Source organism: Globicephala melas, chromosome 16 (genome assembly GCF_963455315.2).
Source record: "Globicephala melas chromosome 16, mGloMel1.2, whole genome shotgun sequence".
NCBI classification, from domain to species: Eukaryota; Metazoa; Chordata; class Mammalia; order Artiodactyla; family Delphinidae; genus Globicephala; species Globicephala melas.
This window is the reverse complement of record NC_083329.1, coordinates 15,226,216-15,248,583: the sequence shown is the minus strand read 5'-3', so window position 1 is coordinate 15,248,583 and position 22,368 is coordinate 15,226,216. Positions and strand designations below refer to the sequence as shown.

Here is a 22,368-nt window from a genome sequence, read left to right as displayed (position 1 = left end):
ATATTAGAAAAAATGTGTTTTTTTAGTTAAAAAAAAAAGTTTTTTCTTCTTTTTTTTGTTTTTTCAGATTGAGGTATAAGTTAGAGTACAATTCAGTCTTTCTGATCCACCATTCTATGAGTTTGACAAACACAGTCGTGTAACCACCAACACAATCAAGATATGCAGTATCTCCATCATCTTACCATATGTCCTTTCCTGGTCATCCTGTTTCCACCTCTGCCCCAAGCAGTCATTGATCTGTTTTCTGTCCCAAGTTTTCTCTGTTCCAGAAAGTCATAAAAATATAATCAGCCTTTTGAGTCTGGCTTTTTTTTACTTCATATAATGCATTTGAGAGGCATCCATGAGTTTGGTGCTTTACACTGCTGAGTAGTATTCCACTGTATGGATGTACCACAGTTGTTTATCCATTCACCAGTTGAAGGACTTATGGGTTGTTTCCAGTTTGGGGCAATTATGGTTGAGGCCACTGTAAACATTCACAGATTTTTGTATGATTTAGATTTTCATTTCACTTGAGTAAATACCTCAGAGTAGGATTTCCGTATCGTGTAGTAAGTGTATATTTGCAAAACTCGTCCCAAGTGGGTTTTTCATTTTGCATCCCATGGACACTGTATGAGAGTTCTGTTGTTCCGTGTTCTTGTCAGAGTGGGTGTTGTCAAGTTTTTTTGTTTTGTTTTTAAAACTTTTAGCCGTTTAATAGATGGGCTCATTTTTAATTCACTTTATTTAATAAGTAATTCAGGATCTTATTCTGCATTCTTATTGGAGGTAGGTAAGCAATGAAGCTGCAAAATTGCATAAATTTAAATTTCTAGGTTAGTGTTAAGGACTCTGAATGCCTGATTTTCATGGTATGCATCATATTTTGAAAGTTTGCTTCAACATGGCTGGAATAGCCTTATGATATAAATGTATCAAATATCTTGATTTGGCTAAGTGTGAGATTTTTCTTCTCAAAGTTTTTTACTAAAGTTTTCTTAGATACCTAAGTTACTTTATTTTTTTTTAAATTTTCATTTATTATATTTTGGCTGCATTGGGTCTTCATCACTGCATGCGGTCTTTCTCTAGTTGTGGCAAGCGGGGGCTACTCTTCGTTGTGGTACGCAGGCTTCTCATCGCGGTGGCTTCTCTTGTTGCAGAGCACAGGCTCTAGGCATGTGGGTGTCAGTAGTTATGGCACGCGGGCTCTAGAGTGCAGGCTCAATGGTTGCGGTGCACAGGCTTAGTTGCTCCTGCGGCATGTGGGATCCTCCCGGACCAGGGCTCCAACCCGTGTCCCCCGCATTGGCAGGCGGATTCTTAACCACTGAGCTACCAAGGAAGTCCTGATACCTGAGTTACTTTAGATGCAGTAGATTTTTTTCCAAGCTTAAGCTTTAAGGAGTTTTTCTCAGAATCTCCGAAACTTGTTTCAGAAGTACACAGCCATAGATCAGAAGCAGAGAAAATTTGCAAGCATATGTATGCCTGCCTGTTTTCAGAGGAACATTTACATTTAGACCTCAATACCAAGAACACCTTTCTGATAGTGTCATGACTGCTGTAATGCAGCGTGTTTATAGCACATACTTCTCCAAAGCATGAGGTGGTAGGTATCTCCATTTTCTGAACTGATCGGACTACTTATACGCTTTTAATGTCAGTTATTACAATCTCCCTCGCATTAGAGTTATTTATATGCATTTTATTTTTTCTTCCTGGTCAGTAAGCTCCTTGAGGACAGGGACTCTATCTCATTAATCTTTAGGTCCCCACAGCTGCTCTGGTATCTAGCACAATGCATAGTAACTTTAATTAACTCTTATTGAATGAATGAATCTTTAGAGAAATGCAGCTTTATTACTGGTAAGTAACAGATGGTAATAGAAGTACTTTGCAGTTCTTGAGCATGTATCCCCTGAAATCTAATCTCTCTGTTCATTTATATCAGCTAATAGATACATTTGCTGTGAATTAAGTGCAGATAGTAGATAAGTTAGAAACATTTTTGCCCTAAAGGAGTTTGTAGTCTGGTGATGAGGGTAAGACTAATGTTCAGATACTGTAATCTAAGGTAGAGTAAGGTGAGTATCATAAGAAAGATACCCCCTAATGCTCCCTAAATGTTCATAGGATGAAGAGATTACATCGGCCCTGGCCATTAGGAAAGGCGGCATGGAAGAGGTTGTCTTTGAAATGAGCCTTGACAGTTGTTTAGATAGGAAGGGGTGAGCATAAGTAAAGGAGTGAGGATATGAAAGTTTGTGGTGTGTTCACATAGTTTAATTAGGCCATGTGGTAAGAAAAGGGCCTAGACAGATAGGTTGGAATCGTCAGAGGCTTTGAATGGCAGGATGAAGAGTTTGTACTTGCTTGCAGAGCTTCTTCAAAAATGCAGATTCCTTGGAGGTTCCACCTCCAGATATTCGCATTCTGCAGGTCTAGATGAGACCCAAGAATCTGCATTTTTATCAAGCCCCACAGAAGACCACAAGGCCGACAGTCCTGAGTCACACTTTGAGGAACACTAGGAAGTGAGTGCTGTTCTAGGGTTATTCTTCCTCTTGCCATTCTCATCCCAGATGCCACTCCCAACAATAGTATTAACATTTTAGACGGAATAAAATATTTTACATTCATAAAGACTATGATATGCAATTGACTTTATAGGAAATACGGAAGTTGTTTGGGATATTCATGGAGTTCCTCAGCATTGTTTCCTTTTAATATATGTGCTCTGAGCTCAATTTCTCAAGATTGGTCTAAACTCTACTTTTAATAGTAGTAAAAGTGATTTATAGTAACTGTCATATAACTTTGGAAGTAGAACTTTGAGTTTATTCAGCATTTAATGCACTTCTGTGATGGGTGCAACACTGATAGGCCCTGCAGAGAAGCGGGTTTATGATGCATTCTAACTTGTGTGGGTGATTTGACTTTTGCTCTTACATTTAAATGCAAAGCAAGATACTTTTACCTGGAAACTAAAGATTTGCTTCAGTTTAGATTCTTTTTGTGTTTGGGTGTATGTGGTGGGGGGAAGGGTCACAATATTTCAAGCAAATCTTAGTTTTATCCTCAAAAACACGAGTAAGAATGCCGTCAGAGTGTTGATTTATATTTACAGAGCAGAAGTATAAGGAAAAAACAGAAAAATCATCTTAGAAAACTGGTTTTAGAAGAGTCAACATTGGGGCAATGTATTTTTAGTAGCCCAGTGATTAGAAAACAGTTAACTGCAATTGAAACTTCTTGAATCTTTTTTTTCCTCACTAACATCAGTTGTTTTCAGTAGTAGTCAAATAGTTATCGCTAATATTGTTCATTGTTTATAGTCGGTGTAAAACAGTTGTTTATCGTCGGTGTAAAACAGTTTGTAGATCGTGTTCTGAAGAGTATCAGAAACGCCTATGTAATTTTTTTTTTAACATCTTTATTGGGGTATAATTGCTTTACACTGGTGTGTTAGTTTCTGCTGTACAACAAAGTGAATCAGCTATACATATACATATATCCCTGTAGCCCCTCCCTCTTGCGTCTCCCTCCGTCCCACCCTCCCTATCCCACCCCTCTAGGTGGTCACAAAGCACCGAGCTGATCTCCCTGTGCTATGAGGCTGCTTCCCACTAGCTATCTGTTTTACGTTTGGTAATGTGTATATGTCCATGCCTCTCTCTCACTTCGTCCCGGCCTCCCCTTCCCCCTCCCCACGTCCTCAAGTCCATTGTCTCGTCTGAAACACCTGTGTAATTTTAAGATATCTAAAACACAGTTTGTTTAAGTCTGGGTATTTTCATTTGTCACAACACGTATCCATTGCTACAGTGGCTAGGTATTGAATGTTAATTATAGAAAAACTCATTAAAATATGATTTCTGTTCCATGAGGCTTTTGACGTGAATCTTACAAAACATGTATTCCTTTTCAGAACAAGTTTAAATCACTGGCTTCTAAAGGAGCACCAAACGCAACTTCAGAAGATGCATTAAAAGGTCAAGATTCCTTGTCAACAGATACAGGACAGTCCTGTCGGCCAGAGGAACCGTCTGGTGCTTCTGGAATGGAGCACACGGAGTTAGAAGACGAGCCTCACGCTCAGATGGATGATCTGTCCACAGGCTTGGACAGCCTCAGCATCGCTGCACTGCCAGAGGCCACGGTTGTTCGTCCTAACCAGGATTACAACTTAGTGAATTCTTTGTTAAATCTTACTAGAAGTCCTGTGAGTCATCTGCTTTACCTTCTTTCCCTCTAACATAATCTCAGTTATTTGCATAGAGAAAAAAATCTATTTTCATTTTGGTGTAAAACTTTAAATCCGTTTAAGTTGAATTTTTCCAAACAAACTGATGTATGTCTAATTCAAGCATTGAAGAGGTATGTGTCTTTCCCCTCAGGATGGCCGAATAGCTGTGAAAGCCTGCGAGGGCTTGATGCTGTTAGTGAGTTTGCCAGAGCCAGCGGCCGTCAAGTGCCTCACGCAGAGCACCTGCTTGTGCGAACTGCTCACAGACAGGCTGGCCTCCCTGTACAAGGCCCTACCTCAGTCAGTGGACCCCTTAGATATTGAAACAGTGGAAGCAATTAACTGGGGGTAAGAGCTGCTATTTCTGTTTTCCCATAAAAGTGACTTCTTAAACCTACGCTTTTAAATCCATTTCCATTTTGCAATGATAGAAATCTTTAGTTTTGAAAAATACAGCATTGCTAGTGAACATTAAACAAGATTGTGTTTTGAGGCTTGTTTTAAAATTTGTTATCAGGAATGAATTGGCATGGGAACAGTCCATCTGTTACATAGTTAAGCTATTTTCCCTCTGTCTGTTAATAGTGATCAATTACGACCTTAACTGTGTTAAGATCAGTAACTTTATCTGACTATATATATATATATATATATATTTTTTTTTTTTTTTTTTTTTTTTGCGGTACGCGGGCCTCTCACTGCTGTGGCCTTTCCCATTGTGGAGCACAGGCTCCAGACGCGCAGGCTCAGCGGCCATGGCTAACGGGCCCAGCCGCTCCGCGGCAAGTGGGATCCTCCCGGACCGGGGCACGAACCCGTGTCCCCTGCATCGGCAGGCGGACTCTCAACCACTGCGCCACCAGGGAAGCCCATCTGACTATATTTTTTAAAAAACAAAAAACCCTAAGAGAAGGAATCTTCTCTTTTATAAATCAGCTCCACTGCCCCTGGGGCAGTCTCATAGTTCATGGCCTGCCTGTGTGGAACCTTGCCTCCTACCTCTTTGTTTCACCCCTTCCCCCCAGCTTTTAGGGCTCCCCCCTTGATTCTCATATGAAAATATGGTTATTGAGGAACATTTATAAGTTATTAAAAACTGTAAAGCAGCATAAATAAAATTACCCATAATCCCACCACCTGTAAGCAGTCTAACATTTTGACATAATAACCTATTATTGTTTCTCTGTGCATTTTTAACCGTGCTTTTGTTCTTACTTGTTTTTTTCCACCCTGTATTCTGTTAACATCTGCCAGATTCACGTGTTAACTGTACTACTGGGTGGTGCTTTAAGGCAGGAAGAGAAGCAAACCATTTATTTCTTCTTGCAGTCCCTTCTTTATGTTTCTTTCCTTCCATCCTAGTGGCTGAGAACCTCCGACTTTTCATTTCTGTTACTTGGTCAAATTTATGGTGGAAATATGAGGACCTATCTCAATGGTTTTTCTGCTGCAGCTCCATTCTGCTTCAGTCTCTCTCCACTTAATGAGTGAAAATTATTCACAACTTTCATTTAAAAGGTTTTCTCTTATCTGTGGCTTTTATTTATAAAACCCTCTTCTGATTGACATCCAGCGTCGCCTGTGTAAATGTATCATATACTGTGTGTTCATTCACACGCCTTCATCTCCCCTTTTGTACTGAACTGGATTAATGCTTTCGGATAACTTTGGACTTCAAATTTCTTCTGTGTCCTGTAGCTTGGACTCATATAGTCATAAAGAAGATGCTTCCGCATTTCCAGGAAAACGAGCCTTAATTTCATTTCTCTCCTGGTTTGATTATTGTGATCAACTCATAAAGGAAGCACAAAAGGTTTGAATATTTGTTGTTTTTTACTGATAACTTAAAACTGTAAATATCAACTAAGTAAAATTTGAATCCTCAATTTATATTTTTGAATACGTCTTAATTGTCTTAGGATAGCACAGTTAGTAGTTTATATCCCTAAGTATTATCTTAATTGTCTTAGGATAGCACAGTTAAATAAATAAAATGAAATAAACCCCCAAAAAGTGTATATATACGTCTGTGTGTGCGTGCGTGCGTGTGTGTGTGTGTGTGTGTGTGTGTGTGTGTGTGTGTGTGTATTACAGCTCTGAAATAAATCGAAGTTCAAGTTCTGCCCATATGTTTCTTTAAGTATTATAGCATAACCCTTCACAAGGTAACATTGGCCTCCCTCCATTTCTCCTCTTTGGGGAGATGTTAATACAATAAGTGACTGGGATAATATTTTTATCCTGTTTGTCTTTGTTCTTGGAAATTTAGATAACATGTAAAGGACCCAATAGCTAATGTCTAATCTAGGTTTATATGCCATCAACAAGATGGTCAGTAGGCAGGTTTTTTTTTTCACATTAGTTCAGATGGAGAGTGCAAACTGGCTTAACTGATGTTATAAATTAATCTCTTTCCCATTTTAAAAAAAGATAATGATACTTATACTGTGTTCTAGACTGCTGCTGTTGCTCTTGCCAAAGCTGTTCATGAAAGATTTTTTATTGGTGTTATGGAACCTCAATTAATGCAAACGTGAGTGGCCTCTTTACTTAAAAAAAAAATCACTGTGTTCATGTTATTTTTGCCCACTAATTACTTGTTTGTTTTGCCAGTTCTGAGATGGGTATTCTGACATCAACTGCTCTGCTTCATCGCATTGTTCGGCAAGTAACCTCTGACATTTTGCTTCAAGAAATGGTGTTTTTCATCCTTGGAGAACAGAGGGAACCAGAAACTCTGGCAGAAATCAGCAGACATCCTTTAAGACATAGGTTAATTGAACATTGTGATCACATATCTGATGAGGTAAGCTATGTAAGGATTTAGAATTGGACTTAGATTCTTTGACATACTGACTTTGATGTACTTGTGATGTTTTGAATATAGCCTCTTTTTTTTTATGTGGCTTTTTATTTTGAAAATCGCAAGCGTGAAGAAGAATAGTTTGTTTAAACTATTTTTCAGTTACCCTTTATCATTTTGGGTTTCAGATAAGCATAATGACATTAAGAATGTTTGAACATCTTTTGCAAAAACCCAATGAGCACATTCTTTACAACTTGGTCCTAAGAAATCTTGAAGAAAGAAACTATACAGAATATAAACCTGTGTGCCCAGAAGATAAAGATGTAGTGGAGAATGGGTTAATAGCAGGAGCAGTGTAAGTTTCATCCAACTCTGTGAGTTTAGCATTTCATATAGAATCATAATTTTCTCCCCTCTTATTTCCCTTCCTTATTCTTAAAAAAAATACCTCTAACAGTTTAAAAGTTTTTTAAAAATAAAATTTAGATGTCCTGATTTTATTGTCCCTTTAAATTACAAGTGGCAGTATATAGTCATTAAACCTAACAAAATCATATAGCCTTGAGTTTGATGTTAGTATAAAATGTTAATTTCTCGAAGAAATGTAAATACATTCATTCCTTAATTCTTGTATTAGCAAAATCATGTAATGTTTTCTAAGAACATAGCAGAGAATCTTTTGGTTTAGAAACTATAATAAAATTTTTTTTTATACATCGTTAAATTAAACTTAGAGATCTGGAAGAAGATCCTTTGTTTACTGACATTTCACCAGATAACACTTTGTCAAACCAAGAGTGGCTTAGTTCTTCACCTCCTGCTTCTCCAGACCACCCCAAAAATGATGGGAAAACTGAAGTCCATAAAATTGTAAATAGGTGAGTTGCTATATTAGTTTGACTTACATCTCTTTTACTTATTTTTATAACAATGTAATAGCTCTGCTCCTTGATCATTATAGAGATATGTTATGAATTCAGTCTTCCCTTCTTTAAAATCTTTAATGTCAGCTTTTTGAAATGCTTATGTAGCTAGTGACGGCCTAGGGGCAACGATCCATACAAAAGAGAAAAGCTCCTGGGTAGTAGTGGTTAAATAAATCTTCAAGGTCCTCTACTTACTTTTAATGTAAAATATTTTAAGTAATTCCCAGTTGGAACAGCACTGAGAATTTCCAGTTTGGTAGATTGAACTTATCAGCCGTGTACTCACATGTGTTAAGCCGAGGGCTATTCCTTTTTTTTTTTTCTTTTTTAGCGTTTTTATGTTGTTGTTTCTTTTTAAGTGCCCTTTCCCGGCAATTTTCTTCCTTTCCTTCCTTTGCAATCCTGTCGCTGATATGCCTGGTGCTGGGAGGTGACTTTAGAGAAGACTGCATGTGGTGTAAGATGCACGGTTCAGGGTGCATGAAAATCGAAGGTTCAGTTACTTAAAAGCCAGGTTCCTGAGACTAACAAATTTCACGGCAATCGATCATTGTCCTGTAATGTAAAAGGAGTCGAGTCTTCTTGTGCTTGATTCTACTTTTAGTGGAATGAGTAATTTTTAGATAAAACCTTTAAAATAATGACAGAGTATTTAATCAGTGCATTGTAGTGCTGATTCAAGATTAAGTACTTACGAATATACAATTTTACTTTTCAAGTTTTCATTTGCATTAATACTTGGCTAAACTGAAGATATTCCTAGGTATTTTAACACATATAGAGATGTTGAATTGTGAGAGTATTCGTATTATTGATTATGGCATTTTTTCATTTAAGTTTCCTCTGTCTGGTACCGGATGAAGCAAAATCATCCTACCATGTTGAGGGCACTGGATATGACACCTACCTCCGAGATGCTCATAGGCAGGTAAGAGAAGTAACTAGTTTTTGACATGCAGTCTAATAGGAATGCACACACATTGTCACATTGCCCACAGTCGTTTCTCCAAAGGTTTCCCTTTCTCTGCAAGACCTGAACTCCACTCTCACCACTTGAACTTTTTGCCAGTGACCTGACTTCGCATTTCATTAACTGTGTGTCTCTATCTCAAGATTTCTTTATGGTCCCTTCCCCACCACCCCACTCCTTTTTTTCCCTTTCTTCCTGCCCTTGAAATTATATGTCCCCCACATCCTTCCCCCTGCTAATCTAAAACATGATTTTTAAATAATTCTACCCATCGCCCACCATGGCCCCCAGCCCACAGGCTATACCCTTTCCTCTTCACTGTTCATACTCATCAGTAATTCACAAGTGCTGGCTCTTCATCCCCTGCATCCCAGCTTTCCACCTCACTGAAAGTACTTTCTCAAAGGTCTCCTCTTAGTTATTAAATTAAATGGCCTTCTCTCAGTCATCTTTCCCCTCTGTAGCATTTTACATTTTTACCAAATTCCAAATTTTGAAATGTCTCAAGTCAGAAAAATATACATTTAATTTTCATTTAAATCCTTTGGGTTGAAGTGTGCTCTTATTGATAATTAACTTGCATGCGCTTATCGTTAATTCATGATGCTTTAAGCCTGAATTCAAGTCCACATTACTATGTGAATAACTAGAGTAATGCAAATACATTCATGTAACAATAAAATAGAGGCAATAAAAGTAGTACCAACCTCAGTAGTACTGATTGGATTTTTAAACTGCTTTGATTCTTTCTGTAATGTTTCATTTCCATATTCTGATTACAGTTATGATTGTTTCAGAAATATTTGACAAGACACAAAAAGAATAGAAAAAATTTACACTATTACTTTCTAGCTCAGAATTTCGGAAGTGTTAATATAAAAATGCTTTATTAAATATTGGGGTGTGGTTTTATAAAGAAAATTTTCTATTGAAAGACAAATAGTTTAAAACTCACAAAATATTGAAGAAGTTTGTTTTTTAATCATTTTTAATATGTTTTTCTTTTAAAAGTTGAAGTTAGTGCTTTGTGTAAGAATATGTTTTAATCTCAGTTAATTTGTAAACTAGAGGTGATAAGGTAATTTTGCTTTATTGAATATGTTTTAATCTCAGTTAATTTGTAAACTAGAGATGATAAGGTAATTTTGCTTTATTGAATAAGGAAAATCTGAAAAGGGAGAAAATATGGAAGAAAACTATGCTCTAAATTTCTTTTGTTTAAATTCAAGTAAATTACATGTCAGGGAAGACTTTAAATTTTTCTTTTTATTATAAGAGATATTCTTGTGCTTATAAAAATCCATATTGTGTATCCTGCTGATAAACTGTGTAGTGAGGACCAGTTTCCACTTATTTCCAATCTGTCACTGACCAATGCTTTTGTAAAATATAAAAAAATGAAAAGAAAAAATACAAGCCCTGATTATTTTATAGATTGAACAGATGTAAAATTTACTCAGTGAAATTGCAAGAGAAGTTTCTAAACTTGCTCTTAGTTTTTGTACTCGTCTCAAGAGCAGTGGTAGGGGACAGTTTTCGGACCACACTTAGAGCAGCCCTGTTTCCTCCTGGCAGTCATGGCAACGTGCCTGGGTTAAACACATCGTAGCAAAGTCAAGTTTGCCGTCTCAGGTGCTGTGTATCTGTTCACCTATTTTATATATGATATATATTTTAGAATAGATTTGAAAATGTGGCTAAGACTTGCTTTGCTTTTTAAATACTCGCTAAATCTGTGACAAGAATAAGTAAAAGTTTGAACTCCTCTAAAGGAAAGAGCATAAGCTCAGCAGTGAAGGGGGTACTTTGGTAAAGTTAAAATCTGCCTGCTTTCGCATCAAGGTGCTGGGACTGGTGGTTGTGACCTGACCTTGTGCCTCTCTCCAGTCAGTGTGTTATCCGAGTCATCCTTTTCCCCTCTTCCACGGCACCTCACACTAGCAGACACTTAGCATTCAAGCGGATTTCTATGCCTGTTTGGGAAAATTATTTCTATTTAATCTCCATTTGTTTTTGTTCAGTTCTTTTTTAATGATCCAAATATTTCTCCCTAGTTCCGGGACTACTGTGCTATCTGCTTAAGATGGGAGTGGCCTGGGTCTCCAAAAGCATTGGAAAAGTGCAATTTAGAAGCAGCTTTCTTTGAAGGTCATTTTTTGAAAGTTTTATTTGACAGAATGGGAAGAATTCTTGATCAGGTAATAAGTTTTTTTTTGTTTGTTTTAAAATTTATTTATTTTTGGCTGTGTTTGGTCTTCGTTTCTGTGCGAGGGCTTTCTCTAGTTGCGGCAAGCGGGGGCCACTCTTCATCGCGGTGCACGGGCCTCTCACTGTCGCAGCCTCTCTTGTTGCGGAGCACAGGCTCCAGACGCGCAGGCTCAGTAGTTGTGGCTCACGGGCCTAGTTGCTCCGCGGCATGTGGGATCTTCCCAGACCAGGGCTTGAACCCGTGTCCCCTGCATTGGCAGGCAGATTCTCAACCACTGTGCCACTAGGGAAGCCTAGTAATAAGTTTTAAAATATTAATTTCCATATTATTTTGTTACCATTCACCATGAATTCTACTCACATCTTAGTTTACATCTTCAGTCAAGTAGTTTGTTTTCTTTTTCCACTAGATGACTTTTTCATAAAGCTAGATTGCCAACAGCTGGTGGGTTTCTGATGCATTCATTATGTTAAAACTTTTATTTGGCCTGACAGCTGTTACAGAGTTGTATGTTTACTTCTCATTGTAGGTCATTGTCTTAATAACCTTAACGCCTTTCGGCAGTGCCTAGAGTGCTTTCTTAGAAAGCCTTTTAGTTAGTACAGTTAGTACAGATACAGGTAGAGTGAAACTTGTTAGGTTTAATTCAGAAGACCTTAAATGTCATTTCAAATCGAATCTTGAGAGCTCTGGTCTCACTAAAATTATGGAACAGTATCAGAGGAACCTGCTTCTTCAGACAAAGAACTTGTGAATATACTCATTTTCAAATGGGGAGATGCAATTTAAAAAAGGTTAATTTACTTATTCCAAGGTAAATAAAAATCACCATTGGCCGGTATGTTGCTCTGTCTCCATTGATTGTCAGGAGAACTGAATTTGGGATTATATCACTAGAATCCCTCTCTCCGTCTCTCCTTGACATACAAAGTGACGATAGAGTTTTGAAATGTTTTATGCACTGGGATGGACACTTGAAATAAAACAATCTGGCATTAAACTTGCCTCAACATGGAAACTGAGTTAGCCAATTTAGAATTAATTTAAAACTGTATATTAAAGTACTTGTTCATTTTAGCATTTTAGTTAAATATTTATGTGACTGTAGGGAGTTATAAACGAAATTTACTCCACAAGCAGGCTGCCTTCAATAACCAGAAAGCCAAATAAAGAAATGATAAGAAGTGTTTCACTGGGTTGGACTTCAGTCAGCACTGTTTCTGATAGTAATCAATAAAGACACAGAGTAAAGTCCTTTTTTTCTTTTAACCTCCTAACAACATGTGCTGAATTTCTAGTGTTTCATTGTTTGCTGATTTGTTGGTTGGTTTTTAATACTTAACAACCAAAGTATTTAAATCCAGGTACTGAATGTATTATGCTGTAATACATCACGGCTGTGTAAACCTCCCAGGTAATGGGGCTCATCAGTATGTTGTGTTTTTGTGCTGGTTCTCTTGGCATAGTTTGGATCTGATTAACACAGAAGAGACATTAACAATCAGTATTAAGTCAGTAATCTTTAGAAATTTTGACCGAAAGCACTAACAAGGAATCTAAATTTTAAAAAGTAGTTTCTTTTTTTTTCTTGCGGTACGCGGGCTTGTCACTGCTGCGGCCTCTCCCGCCGCGGAGCACAGGCTCTGGACGCGCAGGCCCAGCGGCCACGGCCCACGGGCCCAGCCGCTCCGCGGCATGTGGGATCCTCCCGGACCGGGGCACGGACCTGTGTCCCCTGCATCGGCAGGCGGACTCTCCACCACTGCGCCACCAGGGAAGTCCTAAAAAGTAGTTTCTGAATTGAGTGGAAAGATCCTCTCTGAATCCTCATCACACTTGAGCATTTTTCCCTTCAGCCTGTAGAGTGCTGACACAAAAGGATTCTGTCGGAGACAGAATATCCCGAAATGCTTACAGTTCTTTTTCGTTCACCAGATAGCTCTTCACAGGGCAGAAGCGATTCATACACAGTGTCTCACTTATTCTTCCTAGAATCCTGAATGATAGGCAAGACAGTTCCTTGTATTATTGTATAAATGAGGAATCCTTAGTTTCAGTTCATGTGACTTAGTGAGCTGTGGAGCCTAGCCTCAAACCTTCTGTCTTTAAAACCCTTGATTTTCTAAGCCTTTTTGGATAAGGACATTATAATCAGATCTCAAAGATAATCATGAGTCCTGGTGTGCCTAGCGTGCTTGGTTTAATTTCATTTTCTTTCTTTTCTAAATGTTTTTGCTGAAGGTGATGTTTGCTTGTATTTTCTTAGTACATATATACCCCTAATAGGATCAGGGTAACCAGGCTGGGATTAAACATTACTATGGATAATTAATAAAGTAGCTAATTTCTGCATGTATAATTGAGAAGTTATGACATCAGGTATTCATGATACTATTGTGTTGTCACAATGTTAATTTTTGAAAAATATAGTGTGTTTAGTATTGTTTTTAACCTTAGTGATTTTAAAAAGACAGTAAAAACGAAAGTCCATAGCAGAATGTAAGGAATACCAGGGAGAATATAGGGAAGCCCAAGTTCTTGTCCCTGTTCTGACGGTGAAAAATCTGAATTTGGGCAGCTAAACTTAGCTGTTTGTCACATTTTCTTATTGTTAAAGTGAAGTTGATATTACTTGATTTGCTTGTAAGAATTATCTGAAAAAAAGCAATTTAAAATACTTTAAAAAATATAAAATCTTGTTAAATGCAGGTGTTATAAGAAATTCCGAGACTATCAAGTTGTTGAGATTTTTAAAAATTTGACTTATTTCTTATTATTTTGACCATCTACGTACTTGGCCTTTAATAAAAGGGTTGCGACTGAGTTTGCAGGTGACATCCGTATGCTTTTTTTTTTTTTGGCTGCATTGGGTCTTCATTGCTGCGCGTGGGCTTTCTCTAGTTGTGGCAAGCGGGGGCTCCTCTTTTTGCGGAGCATGGGCTCTAGGCACACAGGCTTAGTAGTTGTGGCGCATGGGCTCTAGAGCACAGCCTCAGTAGTTGTGGTGCACGGGCTTAGTTGCTCCGTGGCATGTGGGATCTTCCTGGACCAGGGCTCGAACCCGTGTCCCCTGCGTTGGCAGGCGGGTTCTTAACGACTGCGCCACCAGGGAAGTCCGACATCAGTATGCTTTTTCTTTTTTTTAAATTTTATTTATTTTTGGCTGCGTTGGGTCTTCGTTGCTGCACGTGGACTTTTCTCTAGTTGCTGTTGTCTTCGTTGTGGTGCTCAGGCTTCTCATTGCGGTGGCTTCTCTTGTAGTGGAGCACGGGCTCTAGGCACGTGGGCTTCATTAGTTGTGGCACACGGGCTTAGTTGCTCCACGGCATGTGGCATCTTCCCGGACCAGGGCTCGCACCCATGTCGCCTGCATTGGCAGGCGGATTCTTAATCACTGGACCACCAGGAAAGCCCTCAGTATGCTTTTAAGTCAAAGTTTATTGTTCCAAAATTCAGATCTTGTATTTAGGGTGAGCTCAATCAAAAATGGGCCAAGTGCACTTTAACGTGTCAGAAAAATCTGGTTAACTTTTATTTCAGGTGAATACTGTATGAAGTACAAATGGGAGGGATTCAAAATAATAGATACAAACAGTTGCTGTTTACAACCCTCTAAAAGGCCAGCTTGTTTTAAAGTTACTACTTTAAAGTAGGAGAAAGAGACTAGTGAAGTAAAGACCAGTTCAGAGTATGGTGGAACAGTTTCTATCTAGCTGAAATTTATCTTCATTTTCACAACATTAAAATATAATCTGGGACTTCCCTGGTTGTCCAGTGGTTAAGACTTTGCCTTGTAGCGCAGGTGGTGCTGGTTTGATCCCTGGTTGGGGAGCTAAGATCCCACATGCCTCCGGGCCAAAAAAAACAAAACATAAAACAGAAGCAGTATTGTAACAAGTTCAATAAAGGCTCTAAAACAAATTTTTTAAAATATAATCTGAGTCAGCCTTAAGTTTCTTAAACAACCAAAGATATAGATTCTTGTTCAAAAAAAGCTTAAAACCAAACTAACAAACACCATATAGAGAAAATACAGAGTTTAAGTGGCAATATATAGTTGTTTGAAGCCAAATTTTCTCAATTTATTTAAGTACCTGTAAATGGCAGAATTCAGTGACCTAAAACTCTGAACCATCTGAAATGAAGTCACATACAATACTGTACTTACGTTGTATTTTAAATGATTTTGTCCACATTTTACCAATTGCATTCTTCTTAAAGATTTTTTTAAATGTTTTCCTTTGTGCCTAAAATACAATTTAATGTGAATTCATTGTTTTGAACTGAGTCTTGGAGAAGGCTATTCTCTTGCAAATATTATCAAGTAGGAAAAGATGCCCTTCAGACTACGTTTAATGTGAATCGTATCTTCTTTCATTTATCTTGCTTAAGGCTAGATTGTGAATAAGAGTGACTTAGGGGTAGTTTTTCTTCTTTCAGAAAATCTGTGTTCATGTATCTAGTAGTAAGCAAAAAAGACTAAAATTGGACCTTAGCACAGGACTTGAGTTTTTGTTCAAATAACAGTATCTTTGATATCTTCTGGCACGTGCTCAAGCATTTCCTGTCCTTTAAATGTCAAATATTCACTTCTGGATTGGTATTCATTATGATCAAGGGCTTAAAAGCTGCTCAGTGAATGAGGGTAAAACATTCAGATTCTGTTGTCAGTATCAACTTGGTCCTGAATCACTTTTCCCTTGCTCCTGCTGCAGCATCTGTTTCTCACTCATCCAGTCACCTAGGTTCTTTCCAACCTTCTCACTGAAGTCGGTTTTGTTTCAGCCACTCAGTTGCCTTTGACTGCTTAGAAGAAGAAAACTGGAAGGGATGAGAGATTTCTGTTGAAAGTTCTAGGCACAATAATAGCAACTCTTTTTGTACATTATGCATTTTGCTTGGATTTTGACACATACTCCGTAAAGCACCTCCAAGCTGCTTCCTACGAAGAATAAACAGATTAAATATTAAAAAAACAGAATTCAAGTAAAATTGTGATACATACAAAAAAGTATACACAGATGTACACAGACATTGTTTTGGAAGAGTTAATGCTCTTGCACAGTAAAGGAGGTGATCCCTGTCTGTAATCATGATTTTGAATCTTCTCGTTCACTTTTGAGGCATATGGTAGTTATTTCCACCCCCAAGTACTTTCATTCTGTTGACAGGGTTCTGTGACGTATATGACTTTGTTGTATACATGCTTTTGGTAATTGGCAGTAGTTGAATAATTTAAGAGACGAGGATTATCATTTCTAAAACTAGACCACTATAAAAGATTTTAATACCTTCCCTTCTATCTTTGGTCTTACATGTAATGTCTTCTATTGTTTGTAATTAATATTACATATGACTCTTTGGTGAGTTTTGATGACCTCTTGAACTATTTTACTACATAAAACCACCAGCATAAAACAGACATTCTGACTTTGTTATGCATTTATTTTATTCTGTATGTTTATGTGCATACCTTTTATTTTAAGTTTTAGGATTGTGATATATGCACTTTGACTAAGGTGGTGCGAGCTAGAGCTAATGTAGTTATAGATATTTTCATTGTAGAAGAGCATGTAGCAGGAGGAATGAGATGGTAGATTTTCCTTTTTCTTAAGAAGACAAATGGAAATGGTAAATTAAGTGCTCAGGTATATACATTATACATAATGTCAAATATCTTTTTGGTTTTTCCCTCTCCGTAGCCATATGATGTCAATTTACAAGTAACATCAGTGTTATCTAGACTTTCTCTCTTCCCTCATCCACACATACACGAGTACCTTTTGGACCCTTACGTGAACCTTGCTTCTGGCTGTAGATCTCTCTTCTCTGTAATCGTCAGGGTGAGTTACCAGTTTTGTTATGTTCTCTAGGATTGATAAATCCGACCAATTAACATCTTAATATCATTGTGTGTAATTAGTGTCACATAATAAAAAATGTTACATATTTACTGTTTAGAAATAATTATCTTACTACAGAATGTGGAGAATAAAGATTCATTCTTTTAAGTGGTATATATAACTTCTGTATTTTAAGGTATAGCTATGAGTCCTTTGTCAAAGATTGTTATGTGAATAGTGAAAAGTGACAGTCTTCATTTAGTAATAGGAAATGGAGTATTTTTTTATCCTGAAAATTCCCATGGAGGTGTTTAGGGACTGAGCTCCTTTTGTCCCTGTGACACAGGTTGTTGGAGACCTCATGGTTCGAATCCAGCGTATTCAAGATTTTACTCCCAAGCTTCTATTAGTCAGAAAGCGATTACTTGGTCTGGAACCTGAAGGCCCTATGTAAGTCAGCGTTTTACATGTTGTTTATCTAAAACTTTTGCCAAAACTTGATGATCTGCTAATACCCTGCATCGATTGATTGATTGCCTGCTTTCCCTTCCCAGTATCGAGCACATCACGTTGCTGGAGGGTGTGATTGTGCTGGAAGAGTTCTGTAAGGAGCTGGCGGCCATCGCCTTTGTGAAATACCATGCTGCCTCCACACCATAAACGGCATCTTGCAAGTAACCAAGGGAACAGAACTGTTGTATGCATTTCATCAAAAAAGCCTCAGTTCCACCCAGCCACAAGAGGATAAAAAGCCTTTTTAAATGAAGCATTGCTGTAAACTGGACAGAACCATTCAGAGCCCACTGAGTGGACACTCAGTGCAATGTTGTGTGATGTTGACTTTATCGTAATGGTTCTAGATATAAAGTTGCACATCCTTGAGTCCAGGATACAATCAAAGGAACTTCAGGAAATAAGCATTTCTAATGCCTGTGTGAAAAGCTGCAAAATTTCTGATGTCATGACTTTGATGATATTTCTGTTAATTTAACATCCTTTTAGGTAGCAAGGCATTTTGACATTCTCTGGGACTCAAATGCTTATATTCTTTTGGATTAATAAGTAGCAGAAAAAAAAAAACACCTAATTTTATAACTTTTTAAGGTCAATTCTTATCAAACAAAATATTGAAAAAAACTGTAAGTGAGAAAAAAATACAATTTAGGAACCATCAAATGAATTAATAATAGAAGATAAAAATGTGTAGAGCACCATTAACTTCCTTCAGCTTTTCTAAGAAAAACAATTTAATATGATAATGAAATTCTTGATTAATATAATATATATATTTTTTAAAGAAACCTTCTTTTACTCTCTTGTGCACATAGCCTCGTTAGTGATTGATTTTCATGTATGGGTCCCAGTTTATTTAAACTTTGTCATTTTTGCAACAATGTTGGATATGTGCCCACTGTTGGTAGTGTTTACTAAAGTAGTATTTTTTAAGCTAATTAACATGTATTGGGTTGAGACCCTTTTTTCTCTCTCTCCCTCCCTCTCTGAAAATTGCTTTATCATTTGATTTTCTTTTGAAATGCATGGTAGCGTGTAGGTGGCAGCAATCAAGATGCCAGTGGCCTCCTGAATGTTTACATTTTGTTTTCCATTTTGTTCAGTCTTTTGTTTTAAATCATTCTGAAGAGATTTTAAAACAAACCAGCAAGTCTGACTGTTTACCTATGAAAGGACTTGGGTAAATTGGTCTATGTGTGGATGGGTGCGTGTGTAGGAACGTGTGATGTGGGTAGCTGGCAGAGCTGCACTGTGCACCGCATGCTGGTACTTGATTTACAAAATGGCGTTTGCTAATCCACTTTCTCTTCTTCCTTTAAGTGATACTTATCACTCAAATATTGCTCTTAAGCTTCCTTGGGTTTTTGTTTTATTTTTTCAGTTGGAATGTTAAGCAGCAGCACTTTCCTCTTTACCTTTTCATTTACTGATATTCGGGGGAGCAGACTAGGCAAACCTTGCAGCCTGAAAGGAGCTGCCCGTTCTAAGAAGCTGTTTTGTGTAGCATGTTTGTATCTATACATCGTGTAGCGTGTGTATGGAAGCATGTTTTACACCTACTGCTAATTTTGTTGTATTCGTTTTCTGATTTATTTTATAGTTAGTTTTCGCTATTTATTAACAACAAAATGTTGAAAATTATGAATATTCTTGGCTCTAGAATGCTTACCACTGTTAAAACAGCAACAAAAAAACTAAATTTCTAATTTAATGCAAATCTCTGTTAGCTCACTCTAGGAAATTTATTGAGCGAAACAATGAAAAAACAGGTGGGAGATAGTTACTTCGTGCATGATTTTCTTTAAATGATTTTTAACGATAGGAAAGCATTATTCTGTTTGCTGTATTTATTGATGAAGGAATGCTGCAACATCTTCATTTTTAGATGTAGTTGTCGTCTACTTTGATGTAGGTGTACTTAAAATAGACCATTAAGAGATTAGATATTTCTTAATGTTTTTGCAGCATTCGATAGGTGTAATGGCAATGATGTTACCTCTCGAACCAAATACGATTTTATTCTTGCTTTCACCGTAGGACCTTTTGGCTAATCCATGAAACCAAGCTCAGAGAAGCTTTAATTCATATTTGTGTGTTTGTATGCTGCTTCTTAAAAGATAATTATTTTCCTAAGTTATTGTAATGACTTTGATTTGTAATCAGCTAAAGCTTAAGATATAATTTGTTTCTCTTCTAAGTTTGCTACTGTCTTTCCTTCCTTTCTTCTTCGTATTTAGTTCAGACCTAGAGCCAGCACAAGTTCTCACAGTGAGTTGGATTTGTTGGTGAAACATTGTCCTCCATGACTAGCCATTTGTGTACTGTCTTTCAGAAGCTATTTCTGTTCCTCAGTATTTGCAAAACAGTGACTGATGTGCACTGTGTTGAGTGGGCAGTACCACCCTAGCAATCGATTGCCATGACAAATTCCAAACTGAATTTTAGCCTTGCTTCACATTGGTGTAAATGGGCATGCACATTCTTTTTTTTAACTTTCTAACAGTATAGTCTTTGGGTTTATTTTTTTTAGTAATGAGCCACATTCTTTACGTGATAGAACTCAAAATGTGTCCTTAGCCAGCCAATTATCATTGTAGTACTCACATTGACTATGTAAGGTTCTCATAATGTATCTGTCTGTGCAATATATAAGCTATGAGTGGATTCATAGCTTTTTGGTTTAATTGTACATTATTGTGTGTGTACATGTGTGTATATATATGTGTATATATCTGTAAGGACCAAAATCCTTAGCTTGCTTACACTGTTGCTAGTGTAAAGATTATTACACTTAATTTTACGGGGCACAAGTTATGGAATTACTTCATAATTCATGGTAACATATTTCCATAAATTATTGCATTAATATACAATTACCATTTAATTATGAAGTTTATAGGTATTGACAGAAGTTACAGTGAAGTGCTGAAATCACAGTTTATATGGTAATTATATTTTGGGTTGTACAGTTAATGAAAATATGCATGTCATTGTGACACTTGTTGTGTTGAAACATGATAGATAATCATATTTCTGGGCCCTGTAAAATAGTGTTACTATAATACTCTGTTTTGCCTCCTGCCTTGTTTACATTAAACAAAGGATATTTGGTAAATTTTTCTATTGTACATTGTATAGGTTACTGACAGTGTTACCAAGGCCTGGAAATCTTGGGCCATCTGTGAAGAAACTCTTCAGATGGTGATTATGTACCTAATATCTCTTCAAAGGAGGTTGTGATCAAGTTCAACTTTTTGTGCTAACAATGCATGCAGGACTAAGAGGGATGATCTAAAAATAAATAACGTAATTTAAACAAAATGTTGTCTTGTATTTTTGTAGAATTGTAATTGGAAACATTTCATTCCCTGATAAATCTAAAATAATAATTCATAACATACAAAAGGATATGACACACAGCAGTCAGTGGTTCATTATAGCATTGATTCCAGAGAGAGAACAAAAAGGAATATATCAGAATATTTGTGGAGGGGGAATGTATAGCTTGAAAAATCCCTCTGGGTGAGCCTTACATGTATTGATATTTTCCACCCTACCATAATAACCATTTCCCTAAAGGAAGGAATGGTTATATAAGTCTTAGAAATATAATTCACTGTAAGCATTATTTCTTTTTTTTATATAAGTTTATGTAATTTATTTATTTATTTTTGGCTGCATTTGGGTCTTTGCTGCTGTGTGCGGGCTTTCTCTAGTTGCAGCGAGCGGGGGCTACTCTTTGTTGTGGTGCGTAGGCTTCTCATTGTGGTGGCTTCTCTTGTTGCGGAGCACGGGCTCCAGGCACGCGGGCTTCAGGAGTTGTGGTTCACGGGCTCTAGAGCGCAGGCTCAGTAGTTGTGGTGCACGGGCTTTATTGCTCCGCGGCATGTGGGATATTCCCGGACCAGGGCTCGAACCCATGTCCCCTGTATCGTCAGGCGTATTCCCAACCACTGCACAACCAGGGAAGCCCTAAGCATTATTTCTTAATAGATTTATAACACATAAAAACTTCTCTCTTTAACTGACATTTAAAACAATTTGACTCTAGGCTTATTCCATTCACTTGAATATTTGCCAAAGTCCCTTAGTTGGAAACTGAAAGAAACATGTACTGCATGGCACAACGAGAAAGAGAAAAATCTAGTTACTAATCCCTCCTACCCATGATTCTTTTCAGCCAGTGTTCCTCAAAATAGTTTTAGAAGGAAATAAAGAAGGTAACAGGTTTAAGGATGCAAGGGAGGTAAGGTTTAGGCATTGAAGAGTTAAAATTACCTCCTTATCTTGAGCTCCTTCGAAAGAAAACTGCATTTTAGGAATGCATAATCAGATCCCCAGTCCAAAAACCTGGTTCAGAATTCTGCACTCTTCCATCTAGAAAACTAGTTATCTCAAGGGAATTTAAAGAATAAAGTTGTTAAGGTTGAAATTTTGTTAAAGTCTTTCAGGTAAAAGCTGTACCTCTTTATCAAAAAAAAGACAAAAACACTCTGTGACTGTTTGATGCTGAAGTTTCCATGGAAGAAATAGGTTTTAGTTGGTCTAAAGCCAGTTAGGAAAGTTATTGCCTATGGGCCTCGCCTCATAGGAGACCGGTTTTTAAATTTACTTGATCTACACCCTACCACCCACATTAGAAAGATTGCATCTAAGCCTGTCTGACATACTCTTACGGTTTGACTGTTGTGCGCATTCGGGGTTTTATTTGTGTTATAATAGCATTTCTAAAAATGTATCAGAAATAGGATACTAACATGTCATCTAAAACCAAACCAAAACAATAATTTGGTTTCCTCGACAAATATTGGGGACTTCTTATGAAGCAAGTTTTAAGATGCTAGGAAAACAAATAAGAAGAAGC

General features: G+C 37.3%; 1 protein-coding gene across 1 annotated transcript in view; it reads left to right on the top strand.

Annotated features, from left to right (window-relative positions):
* FHIP2A (FHF complex subunit HOOK interacting protein 2A) overlaps window positions 1-20,807 on the top strand; it is a 35,971-nt gene extending 15,164 nt beyond the window's left edge. The window contains exons 6-17 of the mRNA XM_030839319.2: window positions 3,920-4,213; window positions 4,389-4,585; window positions 5,936-6,050; window positions 6,694-6,770; window positions 6,851-7,043; window positions 7,229-7,398; window positions 7,778-7,921; window positions 8,807-8,897; window positions 10,994-11,137; window positions 16,851-16,991; window positions 17,338-17,441; window positions 17,546-20,807. Coding sequence (XP_030695179.1) covers window positions 3,920-4,213; window positions 4,389-4,585; window positions 5,936-6,050; window positions 6,694-6,770; window positions 6,851-7,043; window positions 7,229-7,398; window positions 7,778-7,921; window positions 8,807-8,897; window positions 10,994-11,137; window positions 16,851-16,991; window positions 17,338-17,441; window positions 17,546-17,651 — 1,776 coding nt within the window. The 3' untranslated portion in view covers window positions 17,652-20,807. The remainder of the gene's footprint in view (window positions 1-3,919; window positions 4,214-4,388; window positions 4,586-5,935; window positions 6,051-6,693; window positions 6,771-6,850; window positions 7,044-7,228; window positions 7,399-7,777; window positions 7,922-8,806; window positions 8,898-10,993; window positions 11,138-16,850; window positions 16,992-17,337; window positions 17,442-17,545) is intronic.
* Window positions 20,808-22,368: the final 1,561 nt, after the last annotated feature.